Consider the following 22,698-nt stretch of genomic DNA (forward strand, 5'->3'; position numbering starts at 1 on the left):
ATGCTCAGTGGGGCTCAGTGCCATTTTTTTTTAACTTAGTGGTGGCTGGCCTGTGGCCTCAGATGATGAGGGCTGGGAATATTGGGGAGAAGAGGCAGAGACTGGTGGTGGCAGAGACTACCCTGGAGAACAGAAATGAGGTAGGTCAGCCGGACTGAGGAAAGAAGGCAGGAGGAGGATGGAAAAGGCAATCCCAGAGGGGAAGAATTGAGGTGATGGGTTACAGAAGAAAGTCGCTGTTATGTGCCTCATGTCCTATACTTAAAGGAAGGAAAGAACACTCAAATATCTTTAGAATAAATTCTACCAACAAAAGGGGACTTTTAGAAAAGCAATTATAACACTGCCTATGTGAGCTTTTTTTTTTTAGATTTAAATAAACTAAGAAGTTATATTCCATTCTACTTGAGAGGAGAGAGGATGTGTGTGCATGCGTGCCTGCGTGTGTGTGTGTGCACGCCCGTGCCCTGTGATTAATTCATCTAACTTATCCTTGATTATGTAACAACCTACTGGGAATATTAGGTACATATACTAGTGAATTCAATACAATGTGGAACTGTGAAGTTTGAGGAATCCCCAGGGGGCTTTGGGAGCCCAGAGTCTATCTGAGGGTTAAGGAGACAAGTGTGACCATCTAGAGAAGGTGACCCTAGGGTGAGTGTTGAACTATGACTTACTTACACAAAGTACTACCAAACCTTAAGAACATTAGGAAACTGTCATCCTCCCAGCCTGGGCAATAGAGTGAGACCCTGTCTCTACAAAAAATTTAAAAATTAGTTGGGTGTGATGGTGTGAGCCTGTAGTCCCAGCTGCTTGGGAGACTGAGGCAGGAAGATTGCTTGAGCCCAGGAGGTTGAGGCTGCAGTTCGAGCTATGATCGTGCCACTGCATTCCAGCCTGGGCAACAGGGTGAGACTCTGTCTCAATAAAAACAAGACAAAACAAAACCCAACCAGCCAAACAAGCCAAAAAAAAAAAAAAAAAAAAAGGAAACTGTCATCCTTGAAGTAGTAAGGCATATCATTCCTTAAGCCAACTGATTCATTCATATTTCATTTTAAAGTTTATGTTAAAACTGTTTTCTGTTTGTGTATCAAGCTGACATATCTATGTATTTTTTAAATAGGTAATTCCATGCTCCCAGAATGGGACATAAAGTGGTTGTCTTCGACGTTTCTGTCATCAGAGCCTTGTGGGAAACTCGTGTCAAGAAGCACAAAGCTTGGCAGAAGAAGGAAGCGGAAAGGCTTGAGAAGAGTGCCTTGGAGAAGTACGTGTTTTCTCAACCTAGTCTTGTAGCTTGTTTGGCGAATTAGGATTTGGACAGGCAACAGTTGCTTTGTGGAGGAGGATGCTTTTCTTCTGGGATTTCTCACTGTTGGTAACATTTTCCTCATTAAACTTCAGAACCTTACACTGTTGCTCAGTACAAATATGCAGTTCCTATGATAGCAACACCCATGGTTATAAGGACCTACTTACCACCCTCGTGGTAGGCACGAGGAAGACCGAGATGACACAATAAATCCCCCTACAGCAAATGCTGTAGCAGGCTGCCTAGCTAGAGTTCACTGAGCTAACTCACCAGGCTGCCTGGCGCTCTGGAGAACATCTGATTGCCATCTGGGGCAGCTTGGGGCTACTCTGTTGTGCACTTCAGCCCTCCCCCATTGAGCTGAATTCTAGGTAAGATTCATTGTGTTGGTGTCATTTTTACTTGGATGAAATGGTGTCATTTGCCTATCATATATGGCCATGAAATATGAGTAAAAGAAAGTTATGTATATGAACACCAAGTTGAGTGCTTTGGAAAATCTACAAGGTAGAAAGGTTGCAGGTGGCTTTGTATATATCTGCAATTTTTATTCCCTGTGGAGAATCCAGAACTGGAACTCATGGATGATGCATTAGGGGTGCTGTTTCTATAAGACTGACACAGTGGGATTCTCACTGGCAGACCCATTCTCAAAGAAAGTCCCAACCCTACATCAAGTTGGCCAATGATGGTATATTTGCACACTTTAAGTTAAAAATAAGATGTGTAGGGGCTGGGTGCAGTGGCTCACGCCTGTAATCCCAGCACTTTGGGAGGCCGAGGCGGGCGGATCACGAGGTCAGGAGATCGAGACCATCCTGGCTAACACGGTGAAACTCTGTCTCTACTAAAAATAAAAAATTAGCTGGGTGTGGTGGCAGGCGCCTGTAGTCCCAGCTACTTGGGAGGCTGAGGCAGCAAGGCAGGAGAATGGCGTGAACCCGGGAGACAGAGCTTGCAGTGAGCTGAGATCAAGCCACTGCACTCCAGCCTGGGCGACAGAGTGAGACTCCGTCTCAAAAAAAAAAAAAAAAAAAAAGATGTGTAAGGTGTGAATGTATCTACATTCTTGGTTCTCCACCTTTATTAGCTTTTTGGATTAAACAAATACCTATTCTGATCATGCTTGATAATTAAGCTGCTACTGTATTCACCACAGTGGTTTCAGGTGGTTACCACCATCCCTAATTTGCAGATGAGGAAGTTGGGACTTAGGTAAGTTGCTCAAGTTCACACAGATGGTAAGTGGAAGATGTGGCCAAGCCCTTGCCTCTATATAATGCTGTAATCACAGGTAGTTAGAACATCTTTTCTCTTGCCACTAATCTGAGATTGCCCAATATGAAGTAAAGGATTGCTTGAGGAGTTTGAGACTAGCCTGGGCAACATAGTGAGACTCCGTCTTTACAAAAAAACAACAAAAAAGAATTAGAACCCTTAAACCAGAAAGCCCACATGGCAACGCATCCAAGAGACCTACACTCACATAAATCATACAAGGTCCCAGAGCCCAAAGTAGCTCTCAGCCCTGCTTCGATTTCCTCCGCACACCTAGCATCTGGGGTTACTCTAGAGCAGAACAAGCTTGCTGCATGGAGGCCCATGCCCTTGGCAGTGGGGAGGGGAGTTAGGGAAGCACTTGTAGCTGATGCAACTTCCGGAGGTTCTTGGAAGAGGAGCCATCTGCAGACACCTGGGGTCTGCAAACTGTATTCTCTCATCTGCTTTGGAGTGGGATCTGCCCTTCAACCCTGTCTTTCTTTGTGGTGTTAAAAAGCTTCACGCATCTCACGTACATAGGATTGAGCTTGACTTGTCATTGAGCTTGTGCACTGTCTCATCTTAACCTAAGACAGAAAACTTCTCAGATATTTGTTTGGCTTTTCTAGCCCAAGATAAGGAAAACAGCCACCAAGTTGGCTGGGCAGATAACGAGGAATGTGAGGCAGGGCTGGGGAGGAATGTGCATGTTTAAGAAAGGAACTTAGTTTCTCAGGCTCCTCAGAAATGGGGGTAGTGAATTTGCCTTCTTTACAGGTATTTTTGAACTTCCATAATATAATTCATACTGTGATCATTAGTACTATTCGAGGGTTAACTTTTAGTTTCTCAGGATCTGTTTACTGTGCAAAGGAGGAATTAATATGTTGAAAAATTAATGGCTGCCTGATTATAAAAGGCAACTATTTGGTTAATTTAAATTTATTGAAACAAATAAAACCTCCCAGCTTGTTTTGTGACCTCACTTTAGGGTATCTCATCCTGTAATGCTGTAGCTGTTCCATGAAGTATATACCGATGCTTAAACATTATAAGTAGAGATAAAATACGAAATACCACTCTCTCCGAATGAAACTTGATCATTTGGAGTGGAGGTTCCCAAGCCCTGGGCTGACCTGTTAGGAACTGGGCCGCACAGCAGGAGGTGTGCAGTGGGCGAGCAAGCATTACTGCCTGAGCTCCGCCTCCTGTCAGATCAGCCGCAGCATTAGATTCTCATAGGAGCACGAACCCTTTTGTGAATTGTGCATACAAGGGATCTAGGTTGCCCACTGCTTATGAGAATCTAATGCCTGATGATCTGAGGTGGAACAGTTTTATCCCAAAACCATGCCCCCAACCCCTCATCCATGGAAAAATTGCCTTCCATGAAACTGGTCCCTGGTGCCAAAAAGGTTGAGGACCACTGATTTAGAGGGAGAAATAAAAGAGCCATTGTTAGGCTGTAAGTGAAGAATTTCTTCTCCATTGAGGCTGTTTGCCATCTGGGCTGGGATTGTGGGTTCCTTTCCTAAGGAAAAGATATTTTATTTGTACATTTATTGGTTTAATTAGAAGAACTCTAATGGCATTTTTTTGTATGTTTATTGCATATTTGGCATTCACCTAAAACTGAGTTGAGAGGAAGATTTCACATTCAATTATATGGGAGATAGAGTGAAAAGACAATGAATTTTATTTATTTTAATTACTCTCAAGGAAGAGAATGGAATTAAAAAATAGTTTATATTTCCTTCTTCACTTTCCTTTCATTAGGTTTCAGAGGGAATAAGACATAAAATATTTAATAAAGAAAATAAGACAAAAAATATTTATGAAAGATTACAAAATAGATTTGGTATATAATTATTTTTAATGGGGTACATCTAATTTTCTTTTTTTCTCCATTTTATATTGGCTGTGCCAAAATACGTGAAATATTTATAACAATTTGTAATATGTGCTATAGGAATGATATATTACATAGGGATGAACCGGTATCATCTCATTATATTGCTAGGATCTGCCTTCAGGTTCAGTCTAAGAAATGAGGAAAGAAAAGTTAGAGACATTAATCTGAAAAGTGCCCAGTGAATACAAAAACTTGCAGTGGCTGTGCTGTTGGTTTTAAAAATTTTGGAGGTATTGCTTCTAACAGAAGTTCCAGCAGCATGTCTTTGACCTAGAGTCTGCCCCTTGTCCTGACTGCTACAGTAAGATCTAAATCTACAGGTAGATATTTAAAATTCATTTTTATCGTATGGTTATAAAGCTAAATCACACAGAAAAGCTAATAAGGAAAAGCAACAATTCCAAGCCACTACAACATCTCCCAGAGGAGCCCACTTCTCTTTCAGCACTCTCTTCTGCTTTTAAATTCATATCCCTTCATGTGCTGACACACACACACACACACACACACACACACACACACGTTATATATATATTTTTTCTTTTAATTTTTTTGAGACGAGTCTCTTTCTGTTGCCCAGGCTGGAGTGCAATGGTGTGATCATAGCTCACTGCAGCCTCGACCTCCAGGGCTTAAGCAGTCTTCCTAGCTCAGCCTCCTGAGTAGCTGGGATTATAGGCACGTGCCATCAGCCCCACTTTTTTTTCTTGTATTTTTTGTAGAGACAGGGGTCTCACTTTGTTTCCCAGGCTGGTCTCAAGCTCTTGGCCTCAAGAGTTCCTCCCGCCTGAGCCACTGCACCCAGCAATATTTTTAAATTTATCACTTTTGTTATATTACTTACAGACTTCATATGTAGATCCTGAAGCCCCGACTCATTGATTGCTGGGTGCCTTTCCCCAGCACAGCTCACTGGGACTGAGACCTATAGAGCTGTGCCGGCCAGTGCTGTCAGCAAAATATTTTTTTTTCAAATGTTCCAGCTTCCCTCAGCTGAATGGCAAGCATGAAACTCCAGCAACATCTGAAATGGTTTCTTAAAAGCAAAACGTCTTATTAAGAAGGTGACATTTGCATGTAGACCTGGGGAGCCAGCCCTGCAGAAATTTAAGAACAAGGGTTCCAGGCAGGCGTAACAGCAAATGCAAATGCCACTGATGGCAAGAGAGGGGCAAGGGAATTAAGGATGGATGCCAGGAGGTGATTACAATGGGAGCCATGAATATGTTTTCCTTTCAAAGCCAGACCGGTGTGCAAGGTTATGAGTTTTCCTTCATTTCATTTACTGTGTGGGGGCAGGTGTAGAGCAGGGAGATAATGGGATATAAACTAAACTGTGGCAGGCACCTGTAATCCCAGCTACTGGGGAGGCTGAGGCAGGAGAATCGCTCGAACCCGGGAGGCGGAGGTTGCAGTGAGCTGAGACCGTGCCATTGCACTCCAGCCTGGGTGACAGAACAAAACTCTGTCTCAAAAAAAAAAAAAAAAAAAAGGAGCAAATTGGTGTTTCTGGGGATGGGAGAGGGTTGTCCCTCCACTGGGTAGAATTTATGTGTTTATGGATAAGAATTATTTGTATGGCTTTCCGTTTTCTACAAGTTAACTTTACTCTCTACAGAGTTATAAAATAGCTTAGTCAAAGTCAAAGGTACATTCCTATAGAATCGGAGAATCCCCTGGAGGCTCCAGCATTCCAGGAAAACACTATCCAGCTGTGTTTTGCTTCTTTCAAAATCTGAAATTTCTCCTTACACTTGACAGTGCCTGGTGGTCCAGACCGGGACTTCCTGCGTGCCCAGTCCTGGAAGCTGGTCTTGTCCTAGGTGCAGTAAATCTTCAGACCCCTCCTAACCACTCCAATGGCAGGCTTGCCTGTGCCCCACAGTGCCACCCTACAGCCTGACTGAGACTCTGAACCACCCTTCTTTCAGATAACAGCAGAGAGTTTCATACTAGGATTGTTCCTTGACCATGGGGCTTATCTCACACTTATTTAGTGTATATACTGCCTTGGGCCATGTGAAGACCAAGTCTGCACCTGCAGCTTGTTTCTAAAGTAGCCCCCAGAAGACCTGAATCCTGACTGCCACAAGGTTCCCAGTTGGGCTGAGTAGGGTGTGGAATGCTTTGCTGAGTGTGGAATGCATCTAAGCCCCTATCAAAGGTGGGCTACCTTATTTTGAGTCGGACAACATCTGTGTTTGATGGTTTTGAAGGAAAACCACAAAGCATCTTGTTTTGCATCACATAGAATATGTTAAAGGCCTCAAACAGAAAACAAATTCCTAAATGAAGAAAGGCCCACCAGGTGCAGAGCCCTGTTCTGACAGCTGTGTTGGCATCTGAAGGGCTGTGAGACACGCCAGCTGTCATCATGGAGCTTAGCATCAAGCTGGGGGATGAGCTATGGATGTGGAAAGCTCTAAAGGATAGGTCAGAAAATTAGCGACACGTGGGTGGTGAGGTTTGGTGGGGATGCTGAGTCCTCAGCCAGCTCCAGTGTCTGAGTGGACCTCAGGTCCATCTACAGGAGTGAAATTCCCCAAGGTGGCTGATGGTGACATTCCAAAGTCAGGTGTTTTATACAGTGGAGCTCTGTATTTCTATTCAAATACCCTTGAAAGATCAGTGAATCCCTGTGGCCCTGCACTTTTTTAAAACTTAGGTTGGCATGATATAATTTCAAAGGAAATTATAATTAAATGCATAGCCAGAAATTCCATCTAACCCATCGTCTCTACTTTTAAAGTTAAAGTTACTAATAATTCGCAAAAGGGTTTAGGGTTTCCCCTGCACCCCCACAGCAGGGAGGAAAGAGGAAGGGAGTGCTTACGTAGGCCTGGGAATGGCAAGGAGAGCACCCATGCCCAGGTGGCTGACTCACTTCTCTAGGCAGGTGATGGCCAGTCCCCAGGAGAGTAACTGTGACTCCTGCTGCCTGTTTTAGGATAAAGGAGGAGTGGAACTTTGTGGCCGAATGCAGGAGGAAGGGCATCCCCCAGGCTGTATACTGCAAGAATGGCTTCATAGACACCAGCGTGCGGCTTCTGGACAAGATTGAAAGGAACACTCTCACAAGGCAGAGTTCACTTCCCAAGGACAGAGGCAAACGGAGCAGTGCGTTTGTGTTTGAACTTTCTGGGGAGCACTGGACGGTGAGTCGAGGCAGTTCTCGCCCAATGAGGTGCTGTGGTCGATGACTGCTGTTCGCCTGAGTCCAAGGATGAATGAATGAATGCTTTTGCCTTTAGAGGCGATTCTCCTGTCCCTTCCTCAGTGAAACGCAGTGCAGTCCTGGAAGCAGTGATGGGACCCACTTGGATACCTCTGTGGCTGAGCAGCTGGGATGCTCGCACCCTCTCCTGGACAGCACCGTCTTTCAGGATGCGTTCCTCTCCTGTTCCCCGCCCCAGACCCTTAACATAATTCTTTGCCTTTAAAAAACATTAATTTAAGTGACAGCGCGCTTTCATTCATCTAACACCCTGGCAGTGGGCAATTACTTACTTGCCGAAGTGCCGAAGGGCAGCAAAGGAATTTCTGCAGATCCTTTATCTGGTTTTCCTGTCCTGAGATTCTGAGGCCAGGGCAAAGACAATTCCATCTTTCTTTCCTCAGGTCCCATAATAACTTGGGCTATTGCCCATTTCATCGGGACAGGGTTCCCTGGGACCCTCCCTCCATCTCTTTCTATCCTGCCATTTTGTGTCTTTTTTGTTGTTGTTGTTGTTCAAGAGTCTTGCTCTGTCACCCAGGCTGGAGTGCAGTGGCAAGATCTCAGTTTCCCGAGTAGCTGGGACTACAGGTGCGCACCACCACACCTGGCTAATTTTTGTATTTTTAGTAGAGACGGGGTTTCACCATGTTGGCCAGGTTGGTCTCGAACTCCTGACCTCAGGTGATCCTCCCGCCTCGGCCTCCCAAAGTGCTGGGATTACAGGCGTAAGCCACTGTGCCCTGGCTTTGTATTTTTTTTTCTAGAGGCGGGGTTTTGCCAGGTTGCCCAGGCTGGTCTCAAATTCCTGAGCTTAAGCCGATTACCCTGCCATTTTGTGACTAAAAGGACTCGGTGGAGAGACTAAATATTTGGCACGACCCGGGGCTGTCTTTTATTAGCCATGTGATCCGAGGCGGTTTTTATCATTTGATAAAAATGCATATCACTTTTATGGGTTTTTATCATTCTTATCAGTAAAATGCTGCTAATGCTTGCCCTGACCCTATCTGAGGGCTATTGAGAGGATGAAGTGCATGAACATTCTGTGAAGTATAAAGTTCTTAAAAAATGCGAGAGGTTATTACTGTAAACCTTTTTGCTGTTCTTTCCCTTGCATCCCCATCATTGAGATCAGTAGGTAACAGGCTGCCTATTCTGGGGCACGAAGGGAGGCATGTCTGGATTGTTAATTAAACACCATTGGCCAATAAACACGATCCTGGGTGTGGCACTTACCCTGTAAGGGTGTCCAGTTCACCTGGAGAACCTGCCACGAGCCCTCATGTTTCACAATCTATCTTTTGAAAATCATTGTAAAGCATATTTATTATTATTATTATTATTTGAGATGGAGTCTCGCTCTGTCGCCCAGGCTGCAGTGCAGTGGCACGATCTCAGCTCGCTGCAAGCTCCGCCTCCCGGGTTCGCGCCGTTCTCCTGCCTCAGCCTCCTGAGTAGCTGGGACCACAGGCACCCGTCACCACACCTGGCTAAATTTTTGTATTTTTAGTAGAGACAGGGTTTCACCGTGTTAATCAGGATGGTCTCGATCTCCTGACCTTGTGATCCGCCCGCCTCGGCCTCCCAAAGTGCTGGGATTACAGGCGTGAGCCACTGCACTCGGCCGTAAAGCGTGTTTAATGTGCCCGGTATGGTAAGGGGAATGGGAAGATGGTTAGGATTCAGAAGGCTCGGAGAGACCTCCATTGTGAACCAGGTGGATGGCGTCCTCAAAACTTGCAATCTCTTTGTCCCCATACTCCATCCCCTAAGCTGTACTCTGTTGTGACTGAGTACAGGAGAGTCCAGGAAGGCTCTGGGCCCCACGTATTCATTAGAGTGAATTTCAGTTACAATTTTCCTCCCCCAGAGAGCTTGTGCTTCGGCCTCACCTCTGACTAAGGAGTGAAAGGCTGTGTGTGTTAAGGGATTTTTCAACCTCTTAGAGTGCTCTGTGGCAGTGAGGGAGTTGTGGCCTCTAAAGTCACACCTGGCAGCCTGCCTGGCCCCTGCAAGAGGTCAGGAGGGAAGGAATGGGCTGTGGAGCTTCTGGGGCCTTAGGGACTAGGTAGAGATCTGCTACAGCCCTTAGGGCTGGCTGAGGCTGTGTGGCCAGCTTGGACTGGGGCCTGGGGCTCCTGTTTTGAGCCAGAAGCTCTCAGACCCCGGACCCTGCTCTTATAGGGGAGATCCTCAATTTTATTTTCCAACCCTGCAATAGAATTTTTCATTTTTACTACCACATGTTCAATTTCCCAGAGCTGTTTGCTGTTTGTTTCTTCAAATGGATGAATTCTGTGAAGTGGCTTTATTTTTCCACTTTTACAGATATCTCTTAATCTTAGCTTTTAAAATTTTGTTCTGTTTTTATTTTGCAGGGTAATGGCTTTTCTTAGCTATCTCGGGATCAATCTTTTTTTTTTTCTTCTTTTTTTTTCTTTTGTTTGTTTTTTTGAGACAGAGCCTTGCTTAGTCACTCTGTCTGGAGTGCAGCGGCATGAACATGGCTCACTGTAGCCTCTATCTCCTGGACTCAAGTGATCCTTCCACCTTAGCCTTCTCTGTAGCTGGAACCAACAGGTGCATGCCACCACACTCGGCTAATTTAATTTTTTTTTTTTTTAAAGATAGAGTCTCACTTTGTGGTCCGGGCTGGTCTTGAACTCCCGGGCTCAAGTGATTGTCTCGCCTTAGCCTCCCAAAGTGCTGGATAGTTTTTTTGTGGGGTGGGGGGGTGTTTTCTCGTTTCAGAGTTTCCTTTTTCTTTTAGGGTATGTGTCTTTATCTTGCATGTTGGGACTTTTCTTGGAGGTCTGGAGACACTGGGTTGTGCAGAGCACTAACAAGCTGACCAGAAGCTCTGAGTGTGTGTCGGCCACACTTAGCTTTCGAGGACCTTGCTGTAAAGTCCTCATCTCACTGGTGCCTCCCCTCTCCTATTCATGATTATTCATGAATGTTCATGAATGCACATTCATGATTTGTCTGGAGCTGTGGGAGCATACAGAGAAGGATCTTCTCAGTTCCTGGGACAGAGAGAATCTCAGCATTCGTCACTCATCATCTGATTGTCGCCTCCCCTGCCTCAGCTGTGCCTGAGATACCCCAGTTCAGGGACTTTGTTGAACCTCCTCCAGTGACTAAGCCTCAGCTTCCTACTGGTGGGGAGCAGAGGTAATTGCTGTGTGGCATGGATGGGGGTCAAGGTTCTGGTCCTCAGACTTTGAACCTGATCTCTTTCTTTGGGCCCTGACTTCAGCTCTCACTTCCAGGGGTACCAGGCTCTTCTACCGCTGAGTCTCTGGTGGCTTCTGGTGAGAAGCCCAGGTTGTATCCCAGTTGTTTCTGCTGCTGGTCTAAGATTGAGCAGCTCTGGGAAGCCAGGTTACCATCTTCCAGCTGTCTGGTTATCCACATTTTGCAGCTGATGTCTCCTTTCCCTTTCTCTTTGCCCTTCTACAAAGTTTATGGCACCTAAAAGGTTCCTGTACTGTTGTCTTTAATGGAATTTTGGAGAAGAGCAAAAGTACATGCATACATTCAATCTGTCATTTTTACTCGATTCTTTTCATTTCTATTTCATATGATATCCTAATTTTTGTTTGTTTGTTTGTTTGTTTGAGACGGAGTCTCGCTCTGTCGCCCAGGCTGGAGTGCAGTGGCATATTCTCGGCTCACTTCAAGGTCCGCCTCCCGAGTTCATGCCATTCTCCTGCCTCAGCCTCCCGAGTAGCTGGGACTACAGGCGCCCGCCACCACACCCGGCTAATGTTTTGTATTTTTAGTAGAGACGGAGTTTCACTGTGTTAGCCAGGATGGTCTCAATCTCCTGACCTCGTGATCTGCCCACCTCAGCCTCCCAAAGTGCTGGGATTATAGGTGTGAGCCACCATGCCTGGCCTATCCTAAATTTTTCTTGTTAAAAATAGTCATGAACATAATTTTAGAAATTTAATAATCTTTCATGTGTGCCATTCTTGAAAGAGTGGAATGAGATAGGTTATTTATGAGGGAGTCAGTACATTGAAGTTTCAATGAAGAGATTGTGATTATGAGCCTGTGGTCAGCTCCCTGATGACCCAACTCATTCTGTCTCAGTTCCAGGAGGCAACCCTCTGGTGTGGTGCAGGTTCCATTCAGATCAAGAGGTGTCGGGACAGTTTGCCAGGACCACTCGAAGGGGGCAGGTGGTAACTAGGTAGTCGGCTGCAGAAGCAGTGGCACAGGGCCCTATGCTTGGTTTAATGCTCTGTGCTCACCATCTTGAACTTCTTAATTTTTAACAAGGTGCCCGCATTTTCATTTTGCACTAGGCTCTGCAAACTCAGTAGTGGAGCCTCACTGTAAATCATTCACTTAAATGTCTTTGGGGTTTCAGCTTTCCTCTTCCAAAAGGGCTCACTTTGCCTATCAATTTTTTTTTTTTTTTTGAGGTGGAGCCTCACTCTGTCACCCAGGCTGGAGTGCAGTGGTGCTATTTTGGCTCACTGCAACCTTCACCTACCGGGTTCAAGCGATTCTTCTGCCTCAGCCTCCCAAGTAGCTGGGATTACAAGTGCATGCCACCACACCCAGCTAATTTTTGTATTTTTAGTAGAGATGGGGTTTCACCATGTTGGCCAGGCTGGTCTCGAACTCCTGACCTCAGGTGATTCACCCGCCTTGGCCTCCCAAAGTGCTGGGATTACAGGCGTGAGCCACTGTGCCCGGCCCACTTTGCCTATCTTATGGTACTGTTGCATGAGATAGTACTAGAGTGAAAGCACTTTTGCAAGTTAACAGCTTAACCCACACACAGGATGGCAATGGTTGTAAAGCACATTACAAGTACCAAGTACAAAAAAGAAGGATCACTGTGGACTCCATTGCTCCCTCCACCTCCCCTTCAACTGCCATGGAGTTTTCCACACCTCATCCCACCTCCACCCTGTGCTCCAGCCACTTTGCTGATGGTGTATTGTGGTCAGCTTCTGAGGTCAGGGGACCTGTGTTTCTCGTATTTGCCCCACCCCTCAGTGCTGAGCACCCCTCACCTGCAGTGGGGGCTTGGTAACTCTCGGTGAATTAGATTTCTTCAGCTGGATAAATAGCCTCCCTAACGTCTTTAAATGCTTCTTGCTTGACACCTTTACAGTTTTATCCCAGAACATTTGAGCTAGGGGAGGCCTTGGACACTGAGTTCATCAATGTCATTTCAGCAGTGGAGACCCAGGGAGGTGGCGTGACTGAAAAATGGCAGGGCCTGGGCCAGAACTCAGGTGTCCCAGCTGTCTTTCTCATGCTTTTTCCCTTTCATAAACTCTTAAGAATATTTGGAAATGTGGTGCAGCAAATATTAGAGGTTTATCAAGTATTTCTAAAAGCAACTACAGACAAAGGGAAATGAAGCGCAAATTTTGAAATCAAATGTATAGACAGACCTTAGGGGATGTTAAGTTGGTATGTTGCAAATAAATAATACATATTGTAGCTGTAAGTGTGAGTCTGGTTTTTTGTGTTCACTAGGATTTAATTTTAATAACATCATGAATTCACGGCAGTTTTGAAATAGGGCTAATATACTGTTGTGAAGTTGATGACAACTGTGGTATCTTTGGTTTCTTTTTGAAATGGCTGGAGTGCTGGTGGTTAAGTTTTATGCTCTCGTGTCTGCTTTCTCTCTTCCTGTTTTAAAATAAATGCTTGGCTTTACACGGCTTTGTGCACACGGAGGAGCTAGTCCTGACTGATGTCATTCTTTCTATTTTAGGAGCTCCCAGATTCATTGAAGGAGCAGACACACCTGAGAGAATGGCACATAAGCAATACCCTGATTCAAATCATTCCTACATATATTGAGTTATTTCAAGCGATGAGAATTCTGGATCTGCCAAAAAACCAAATCTCATATCTTCCAGCAGAAATCGGTATGTCAACTTAGCAGGGGTCTTCGGGCCTCTGGTGTGTTAAGCAGGCAGCTGTCAGGCAGGTGACAGACACTGTGCAGACACCGTGTTTCCTCTCCAGCTGCCCCAGGAAGTGGCTGGGCAGGGCAGTTTCGAGGTTCCCCAGAGCTGCTTGTTTGCAGCATCCGTTTGGGCGGTGAGGTCGGCATCTCACCTGTATAACTCAGCACGTGGGACACTTGCCAATTGCTCAGAAACCAGAAGTTTCATGAGTGAGCAATACTTTGTTTAGGAACTCTGTGTTTATTTTCTTTTAGTTTTAAACCTATAAAAATGCAATATGCTTATTATAAATGTAATGTATTGTTCCTATACATTAGTCCATTGATAAATCTAGTTTAGCTTATGATGTCTTTTTTTTTTTTTCCTTGAGACAGAGTTTCTCTCTTGTTGCCCAGGCTGGAGTGCAATGGCACAATCTCGGCTCACTGCAACCTCTGCCTCCCTGGTTCAAGCGATTCTCCTGCCTCAGCCTCCCAAGTAGCTAGGATTACAGTCACATGCCACCAGCTGATTTTGTATTTTTTTTTAGTAGAGAGGGGGTTTCACTGTGTTTACCAGGCTGGTCTCAAACTCCTGACCTCAGGTGCTCTGCCTGCCTTGGCCTCCCAAAGTGCTGGGATTACAGGTGTGAGCCACTGTAACCAGCCTATGTCTTTTTGATGGATCAAAATTTTATAATTCTCAGTCATTATTCAGTTGTGTTATCTTAAAATGAAAATAAGAGTGATCATTATTGCTTCTCTTTTTCCTGGGGTGTGAGGAGTGAAGGTCTGGGGCTGCACGGAGCTCCATTCTTACACATGTGCCCTGGGGCCAGTGGTTTCAAACAGTTACGTGAAAATTTACCAGAAGCCAAGACCCTGTGGGACAGGTGGCTTGTGGGGCCTCTGGTGTTCGTACACATCTTGCTGGCTGTGTCAAGACTACAAGGCTCTGACCGCCCTCTTACCCAGGCCGATCTTGGGGATGTTTATGCACGTACTAACCTTGAGGGATGAGGTGACACCTGCTCCCAGGCAAAGAGCAGCCTTGCTAACCACTTGCTGTAAAAGCGGTGGGTTCCCCAAGCTCAGGGTTCTCAGCTGTGATGTATATTTGCATAGCATCTATCCAGGCCATCTGCGTCAGGCTTGGTAGACTTAGCTGTAAGTCCAACTCACATCAGTATGCTGTCTTGGACCAGGAGCCTTGTGTCTTCTGCCGGTATCCATGAAACAGGAATAGGCAAAACTTGTTAGCTTCTAAGCAGGGTAAAATCAAATTCTAGACCCAACAAGGACTAGTACTTCTGTTTCCTTGCCTAGTTTCTGGAAAGGTAGAAATGACCTTAGAATTTTTATGACTAAAAAGTACCATTTTTGACACATAAGGGGTCATTTACCTCCTGCCCCTTTATTTTGCAAATTGGAGAGACCCACTGACGTTAGCTGACTGAATCATTTATCATTTACATATTACACTAAGGAACTTCTTCAGAGCCTGGGCTAGAAGCCAGATTTCACTATTTGCAGGTCATTTTTGGGCAAGCTCATGGTATATTTAAATAACTGGATAGAGTTTCTGAGGACTGAGTTACTTTTAAAAACGCTTTTTAGGCTGGAGGCGGTGGCTCACGCCTGGAATCCCAGCACTTTGGGAGGCTGAGGCGGGCAGATCACTTGAGCCTAGGAATTTGAGACCAGCCCGGGCAACATGGCGAAACCCCATCTCTACAAAAAGTAAAAAATTAGCCAGACATGATGGCACGTGCCTGTGGGATGATCGCTTGAGCCCAGGAGGTTGAAGCTGCAGTGAGCGGTGATGGCACCGCTGCACTCCAGCCTGGGTGACAGGGTGAGACCCTGTCTCAAAACAAACAAACAAACAAACAACCCTTTTCAAGTAGGAAGGTTCTGTCCTTATACATTTGAGAAACCACAGTGGTTGACCTAGACTCAGGGATCCTTGCCATCCTCCACCTGGGCTTGGGAATCCAGTGGTTGGCAGCAAGATAGATGGGGTATTAAGCATGGATCCGTCAAAAGGGGGGCATCAGAGCATCACCATGAGATGAGTCATGCTCACAAGTTGTCTGAAATGTCATCAGAGGTGCTCCACTTAATATGTGTTTTTGTTCATCTCTTGAAATGTCTTCCTTGAAATTATTTCCAGCAAGATTAACACCTGTTCTTTTTTAACTTCCCACACTACACCAACGTAATATTCATTCTTTCCTCATGAGCCTGTTTGATTTGAGCAGTGGTCTTCACCCTGGCTACGCCTTAGAATTCCCCAAAAAGCCTTAAAAATCTAAATGCCAAAGACCCACTGCAGACCAATTCTGTAGGAATCTCTGGGTACAGGGCCAGGAATCAGCATTTAACAAACTCCCTACATGATTCCCATGTGCAGCCATGGTTGAGACAACTGGTGGGGGAGTGAGGATGTTATCCTTGCACACTCGGAGGAGGAGAAGAGATTGGTGGGTGAGGCGTAACCGTGGGGGGACCAATGTGGGACTGGGGCACTATACTTAATCTCTCTGCTCTTCAGTTTCTTCATCTGTAAAGTTGGGATAATAGTTGTTGCTGTCATTTAGTTGTTGCGAGGATTAGATAAGGCAATAAACACCAACATATTGGGTACATAGTTGTTATTCCAAGTGATCATTCAAGTGATTATTCCAAGGCACTCGAGTCCTGTTGAAGACATGATGTCATCCCCACAGACCTCATTCATGTGCAGGGAAAACTATTCAAACATACTAGAAAGGTGTAAAATGTAAATCAAGCCTCTCAGTAAGCGCTAAGTTTCCTGGGTATTCACATTGTACATACACTCATGCTCTTCTAGAGACCTACATTGTAGCTATTTATAAACAGACATGTAACCATGCATGTTAAATATATTTACACACATGGGCTTACACTGTGTTCTTCAGTCTGTGCCTCACATGTTTCCCCCGATCACCCCATGAAGGCAGAGGTGGACTCTAGGATCAGGCTCCCTGGCTCTTTGACTTACTGGAAGGTCACCTTGAGCAAGTCATTTACTGGTTTTCAGTTTCCTCATCTGTGAAATGGGGATAACAAGAGTACCTAGTTCACAGGGTTGTTGTGAGGATTAGATAGATAATACATAGAAAGCATTTAGAGTAGGTGAATCACTGGTATTCACTAGTCATTATTATTATTATTATTACTATTATTAGAATCATCTTTACGTTAATGTTATTTTTCAGTATCAGAACATCTAAACCTTCTCTATTCTCCTTAGTAGCTGAGTGATGATTATGGCATTATTTATTTAACTTGTTCCCCAAATATTTTAAAATTAAACTTAGTGAATTGAAGACTGACCTAAGATTCTGAAGACACAGATGTTATCTAACTTCGAGTAACTTGAGCACATATTTTAATTTTTTAAATCTTAGTATCCTCTTTTGTAGGATAAGGGGTCAGAATGATCTTTAAAACATCTGCCGCCTCTAAAATTCTCTAGTTGAATTTTTTTTGTGAGTTAACCTATGGGAGGGAGGGGGACAATAAATCTCAGAGGCTTTAATACTCTTTCTATACCAGACTTAAGTCATATATGTATTTTATCCAACTTACAATTTTCAGTCTATTTCAAATCAACGGAATATATTTTATCCAAATACATCCATAACTTAGGCAAAGACAGACCATTCCCTTCTCACATGGCCGAGACATATATCATATCTCCAGTTTGGAAATTCTTATGACATGTGAGTATCACAATTTTTCATCGTTATATAGGAAATTCTTAAGAAAAGAACACAATAATAAAGAGGGAGATGTTCTTAGAATGATTTAGGTAATTTTCTTTTTTATTTTATTTTATTATTATACTTTAAGTTTTAGTGTACATGTGCACAATGTGCAGGTTTGTTACATACGTATCCATGTGCCATGTTGGTGTGCTGCACCCATTAACGCGTCATTTAGCATTAGGTATATCTCCTCATGCTATCCCTCCCCCCTCCCCCCACCCCACAACAGTCCCCAGAATGTGATGTTCCCCTTCCTGTGTCCATGTGTTCTCATTGTTCAATTCCCACCTATGAGTGAGAACATGCAGTGTTTGGTTTTTTGTCCTTGTGACAGTTTACTGAGAATGATGATTTCCAGTTTCATCCATGTCCCTACAGAGGACATGAACTCACCATTTTTTATGCCTGCATAGTATTCCATGGTGTATATGTGCCACATTTTCTTAATCCAGTCTATCGTTGTTGGACATTTGGGTTGGTTCCAAGTCTTTGCTATTGTGAATAGTGCCGCAATAAACATACGTGTGCATGTGTCTTTATAGCAGCATGATTTATAGTCTTTTGGGTATATACCCAGTAATGGGATGGCTGGGTCAAATGGTATTTCTAGTTCTAGATCCCTGAGGAATCGCCACACTGACTTCCACAATGGTTGAACTAGTTTACAGTCCCACCAGCAGTGTAAAAGTGTTCCTATTTCTCCACATCCTCTCCAGCACCTGTTGTTTCCTGACTTTTTAATGATGGCCATTCTAACTGGTGTGAGATGGTATCTCACTGTGGTTTTGATTTGCATTTCTCTGATGCCAGTGATGATGAGCATTTTTTCATGTGTCTTTTGGCTGCATAAATGTCTTCTTTTGAGAAGTGTCTGTTCATGTCCTTTGCCCACTGTTTGTTTTTTTCTTGTAAATTTGTTTGAGTTCATTGTAGATTCTGGATATTAGCCCTTTGTCAGATGAGTAGGTTGCAAAAATTTTCTCCCATTCTGTAGGTTGCCTGTTCACTCTGATGGTCGTTTCTTTTGCTGTGCAGGAGCTCTTTAGTTTAATTAGATCCCATTTGTCAATTTTGGCTTTTGTTGCCATTGCTTTTGGTGTTTTAGACATGAAGTCCTTGACCATGCCTATGTCCTGAATGGTAATGCCTAGGTTTTCTTCTAGGGTTTTTATGGTTTTAGGTCTAACATGTAAGTCTTTAATCCATCTTGAATTAATTTTTGTATAAGGTGTAAGGAAGGGATCCAGTTTCAGCTTTCTACATATGGCTAGCCAGTTTTCCCAGCACCATTTATTAAGTAGGGAATCCTTTCCCTATTGCTTGTTTTTGTCAGGTTTGTCAAAGATCAGATAGTTGTAGATATGCGGCATTATTTCTGAGGGCTCTGTTCTGTTCCATTGATCTGTATCTCTGTTTTGGTACCAGTACCATGCTGTTTTGGTTACTGTAGCCTTGTAGTATAGTTTGAAGTCAGGTAGAGGGATGCCTCCAGCTTTGCTCTTTTGGCTTAGGATTGACTTGGTGATGTGGGCTCTTTTTTGGTTCCATATGAACTTTAAAGTAGTTTTTTCCAATTCTGTGAAGAAAGTCATTGGTAGCTTGATGGGGATGGCATTGAATCTATAAATTACCTTGGGCAGTATGGTCATTTTCACGATATTGATTCTTCCAACCCGATTTAGGTAATTTTCTTCTAGTACTTGCTTCTTGATACTCTTTGAGTTATTAACATGGAGTATTTTGAGTAAATCCTCTTTTTCACCAAACATAAGTATTGAGAGCATCTAGAATAAATCAGTTTTCACATGTGGGGCAAAACGAAAAGAGATGAAAACATATTAATTCAGGGCATGTTTCTCTCCTAGAGGAGCAGATATATCTCCTTACAAACTTGGGATAAATGAAGAAACACTCAGCTGCAGGATCTGATGCTCAAGCATAGTAAGGAATGTGGGAATGAACAAAGGATTTTTAGCTCTTTTATGTTGAGCAGCTGAATTTTGTAAAGGAGGTGGGGTTTGATCTCTTATCGTGTTGTCTTATAGATCTATTGAGGGCTGATGGAGGGGAGGAGTCAGGGAGGTGTGATTACTAGACAGGGTATTCTTTATCTCATTATTAGAGCAATTATTTTTGACATTTGACATCAAAGAATTAAGAATGACAATGAGTGGTGCTCTTAACTTCTTTGTGAAACTCCCAAGAAATTATCATTATATGGATTTAAAATAGCTAATTATTGGAATTACAGATGATCCCTAATTTACAGTGGTTAGATGTAAGGTTTTTCAGCTTTTTGATGGTGTGAAAGCGATGTGCATTCAGTAGAAACTGTACTTTGTTCCTAGAAGGGTGCGGCTGCTAGAAAGAAAGAAAGAAAGAAAGAGAAAAGAAAAGAAAAGAAATACAACAAAAAAGAAAAGAAAAGAGCAGCACTATTTACAATAGTAAAGAGTTGGAACCAACCCAAATGCCCATCAATGATAGACTGGATAAAGAAAATGTGGCACACATACACCATGGAATACTATGCAGCCATAAAAAAGGAGGAGTTCCTGTCCTTTGCAGGGACATGGATGAAGCTGGAAGCCATCATTTTCAGCAAACTAACACAAGGAACAGAACACCAAACACCGCATGTTCTCACTCATAGTGGGAGTTGAACAATGAGAACACATGGACACAGGGAGGGAACATCACACACCAGGCCTGTTGGTGGCTGGGGGGAAAGGGGAGGGAGAACATTAGGAAAATACCTAATGCATGTGGGGCTTAAAACCTAGATGATGGGTTGATAGGTGCAGCAAACCACCATGGCACATGTATACCTGTGTAAGAAACCTGCATGTTCTGCACATGTATCCCAGAACTTAAAGTAAAACAAAAAAAAAAAAAAAAGAAAGGAAGGAAGAAAGGAAGAGAAAGAAAGAGAAAAAAGAAAGAAACAAAGAAACAAAGAAAGAAAGAGAAAGAAAAGAAAGAAAAGAGAGAGAGAGGGAGGGAGGGAGGGAAGGAGGAAGGAAGGAAGGAAGGAAGGAAACTGTGAGTACCTATACAAACATTCTGCTTTTCATTTTCAGTGTGGTATTCAATTTATTACAGGAGACATTCAACACTGTATTATAAAACAGGCTTTATGTTGGATGATTTTGCCTAACTGTAGGCTAATGTAAGTGTTCTGAGCACATTTAAGGTAGGCTAGGTGAAGCTACAATGTTTGACAGGTTAGGTGTATTAAATGCATTTTTGACTTAATGATATTTTCAACTTATGGTGGGCTTATTGAGGTGTAACTCCATCGTAAGTTAGGGAGCATCTGTATTTAAACATTTTTACTCAAATATTGTAGGATATGGTAATTCCTTAAGCTGCTTCTTGGGCTCTAGAAACAAGGAGCCTCTATACAATTCACTGTGCTCCAGTTGTAATATCTTCCCCTTACTGGAAATTAGGTCTGAGGGCTTTGGGAGAACAGGGAGTAGGTAGGCAGCTTCATTTCAGTTGGAAAAGATCCCTGGGCATTTCAAGAAAGAATAGACTAATCAGTTATTTAAAAATATGACACACTGAAGGCATGAGCCTTAAAAGTTTTGTTTTAGATTCTGTAATGTTGGACCCTTATCACACTGAAAAACTCTGTGATTTCCAGAACCTTGGGGTCGTGATGCTACAAGATAATGTTCATCAGATACACCCCCCAAAACCCAAATACTAAATTATGTTTAGTTCCTTCCCCATCATTATTTACAGAGCTGTTTACTTCTTAGTTTTGTTTTTTGTTCTTAAAAGACCATAAAGGACCTATTCAATGGAAGTTAACTTTTTCTGATGACAGGTTGTTTGAAGAACCTGAAAGAGCTCAATGTGAGTTTCAACCACCTGAAGAGCATTCCTCCAGAATTGGGAGACTGTGAAAATCTAGAGAGACTGGATTGTTCTGGAAATCTAGAATTAATGGAGCTACCCTTTGAAGTAAGAGATAAACATTTCTGCACTACGATTTACTTTTATTTGGTTTATGACATAGAATGGCCTATAATATGGCAAGAAGTTTTAACATATGAAATCTATCTTTATTATATCACGTTTTCCTGACATTTCAATCACCGTATACTGGTCTTTAAAAACTCTTTTTTTTTTTTTTTTTTTTTTTTGAGATGAAGTCTTGCTCTGTCACCCAGGCTGGCGTGCAGTGGTGTGATCTCGGCTCACTGCAGGTTTTGCGTCCTGGGTTCAAGCAATTCTCCTGCCTCAGCCTCCTGAGTAGCTGGGACTACAGGTGCACACCACCACGTCTAGCTAATTTTTGTATTTTTAGTAGAGATGGGGTTTCGCTATGTTGGCCAGTCTGGTCTCCTGACCTCAGGTGATCCACCTTCCTCGGCCTCCCAGAGTGCTGAGATTACAGGCATGAGCCACCGCACCTGCCCTTCTTTAAAAACATTTTATACTAGGTCAGAACCCAAATTTAAGTTCAGAAATGCTAACAAAGGAAAACCAGGCAAAATTTCACACAAGAAATTTTTATTTAATGCTTGTTAATGCTTGTAATATATGATGCTTGTTGTTTCTAATGCAGATCCTGATTTATTTATCCACAATGGTAAAATTGAAAATAAAAGTGGTAAAATTTTTTATATACTCATAGCAAAACTTGTAGATGATTAAGGTAGTCCTACAGATAGGATTTAAGAAATCCACTGATTTAAAAATATTCATGAGTTTCTTTTGGTCTGTATTCATGGAAAAATGATTTTAAATCATTTTCTGATAAAGTAGAGCACATAAAAGTGAACAATTTTTAATGCCAAATTAAACTCAATAAGCATCTCATGCTAGAGCGAGACAAGGATATCACAATCTTACTGGTAATTAATGAGCTAAAAATGGTGATTGCTGGTGACAAGGCATGGGACACCAATTGCCATCCTAGAAGGGGTGTTATTTTCCTTTCCTGTATGCTGCAGGGTAGGAGGAAGTGGCTGCTTCTAAGCTGTTAGCACCTATTCTACCCTAGGAGATGCACAGCACGGGTCCTGGTGAGGGTGCACAGCCAGGGGTCATGGTTCCCCGCACAGATCCACTCATCTCCCAGTCTTTTCCAGTTCAGGCAATGGCTCAATCTTCACACAGATGTTAAGGCTGGAAGTAAATTAAGTCATCCTTAACCTCTCTTCTCCCATGTGCCATATCCAATCCATAAATAAATCCTGTTGAGCATGCCCTCCAGAATATACTCTGTCTAACCATTCTCATCACCTTCCCACT

General features: G+C 43.3%; 1 protein-coding gene across 2 annotated transcripts in view; it reads left to right on the forward strand.

Annotated features, from left to right (window-relative positions):
* LRRC2 (leucine rich repeat containing 2) overlaps nucleotides 1-22,698 on the forward strand; it is a 59,827-nt gene that overhangs the window by 24,129 nt on the left and 13,000 nt on the right. For both annotated transcript variants that reach the window (XM_003256983.4, XM_003256982.3), the window contains exons 2-5: nucleotides 1,133-1,276; nucleotides 7,441-7,648; nucleotides 13,460-13,616; nucleotides 21,266-21,402. In XM_003256983.4, the coding sequence (XP_003257031.1) occupies nucleotides 1,152-1,276; nucleotides 7,441-7,648; nucleotides 13,460-13,616; nucleotides 21,266-21,402 (627 nt within the window). In that variant the 5' untranslated portion in view covers nucleotides 1,133-1,151. The remainder of the gene's footprint in view (nucleotides 1-1,132; nucleotides 1,277-7,440; nucleotides 7,649-13,459; nucleotides 13,617-21,265; nucleotides 21,403-22,698) is intronic.

This window comes from Nomascus leucogenys, chromosome 4, assembly GCF_006542625.1.
Source record: "Nomascus leucogenys isolate Asia chromosome 4, Asia_NLE_v1, whole genome shotgun sequence".
NCBI lineage: Eukaryota > Metazoa > Chordata > Mammalia > Primates > Hylobatidae > Nomascus > Nomascus leucogenys.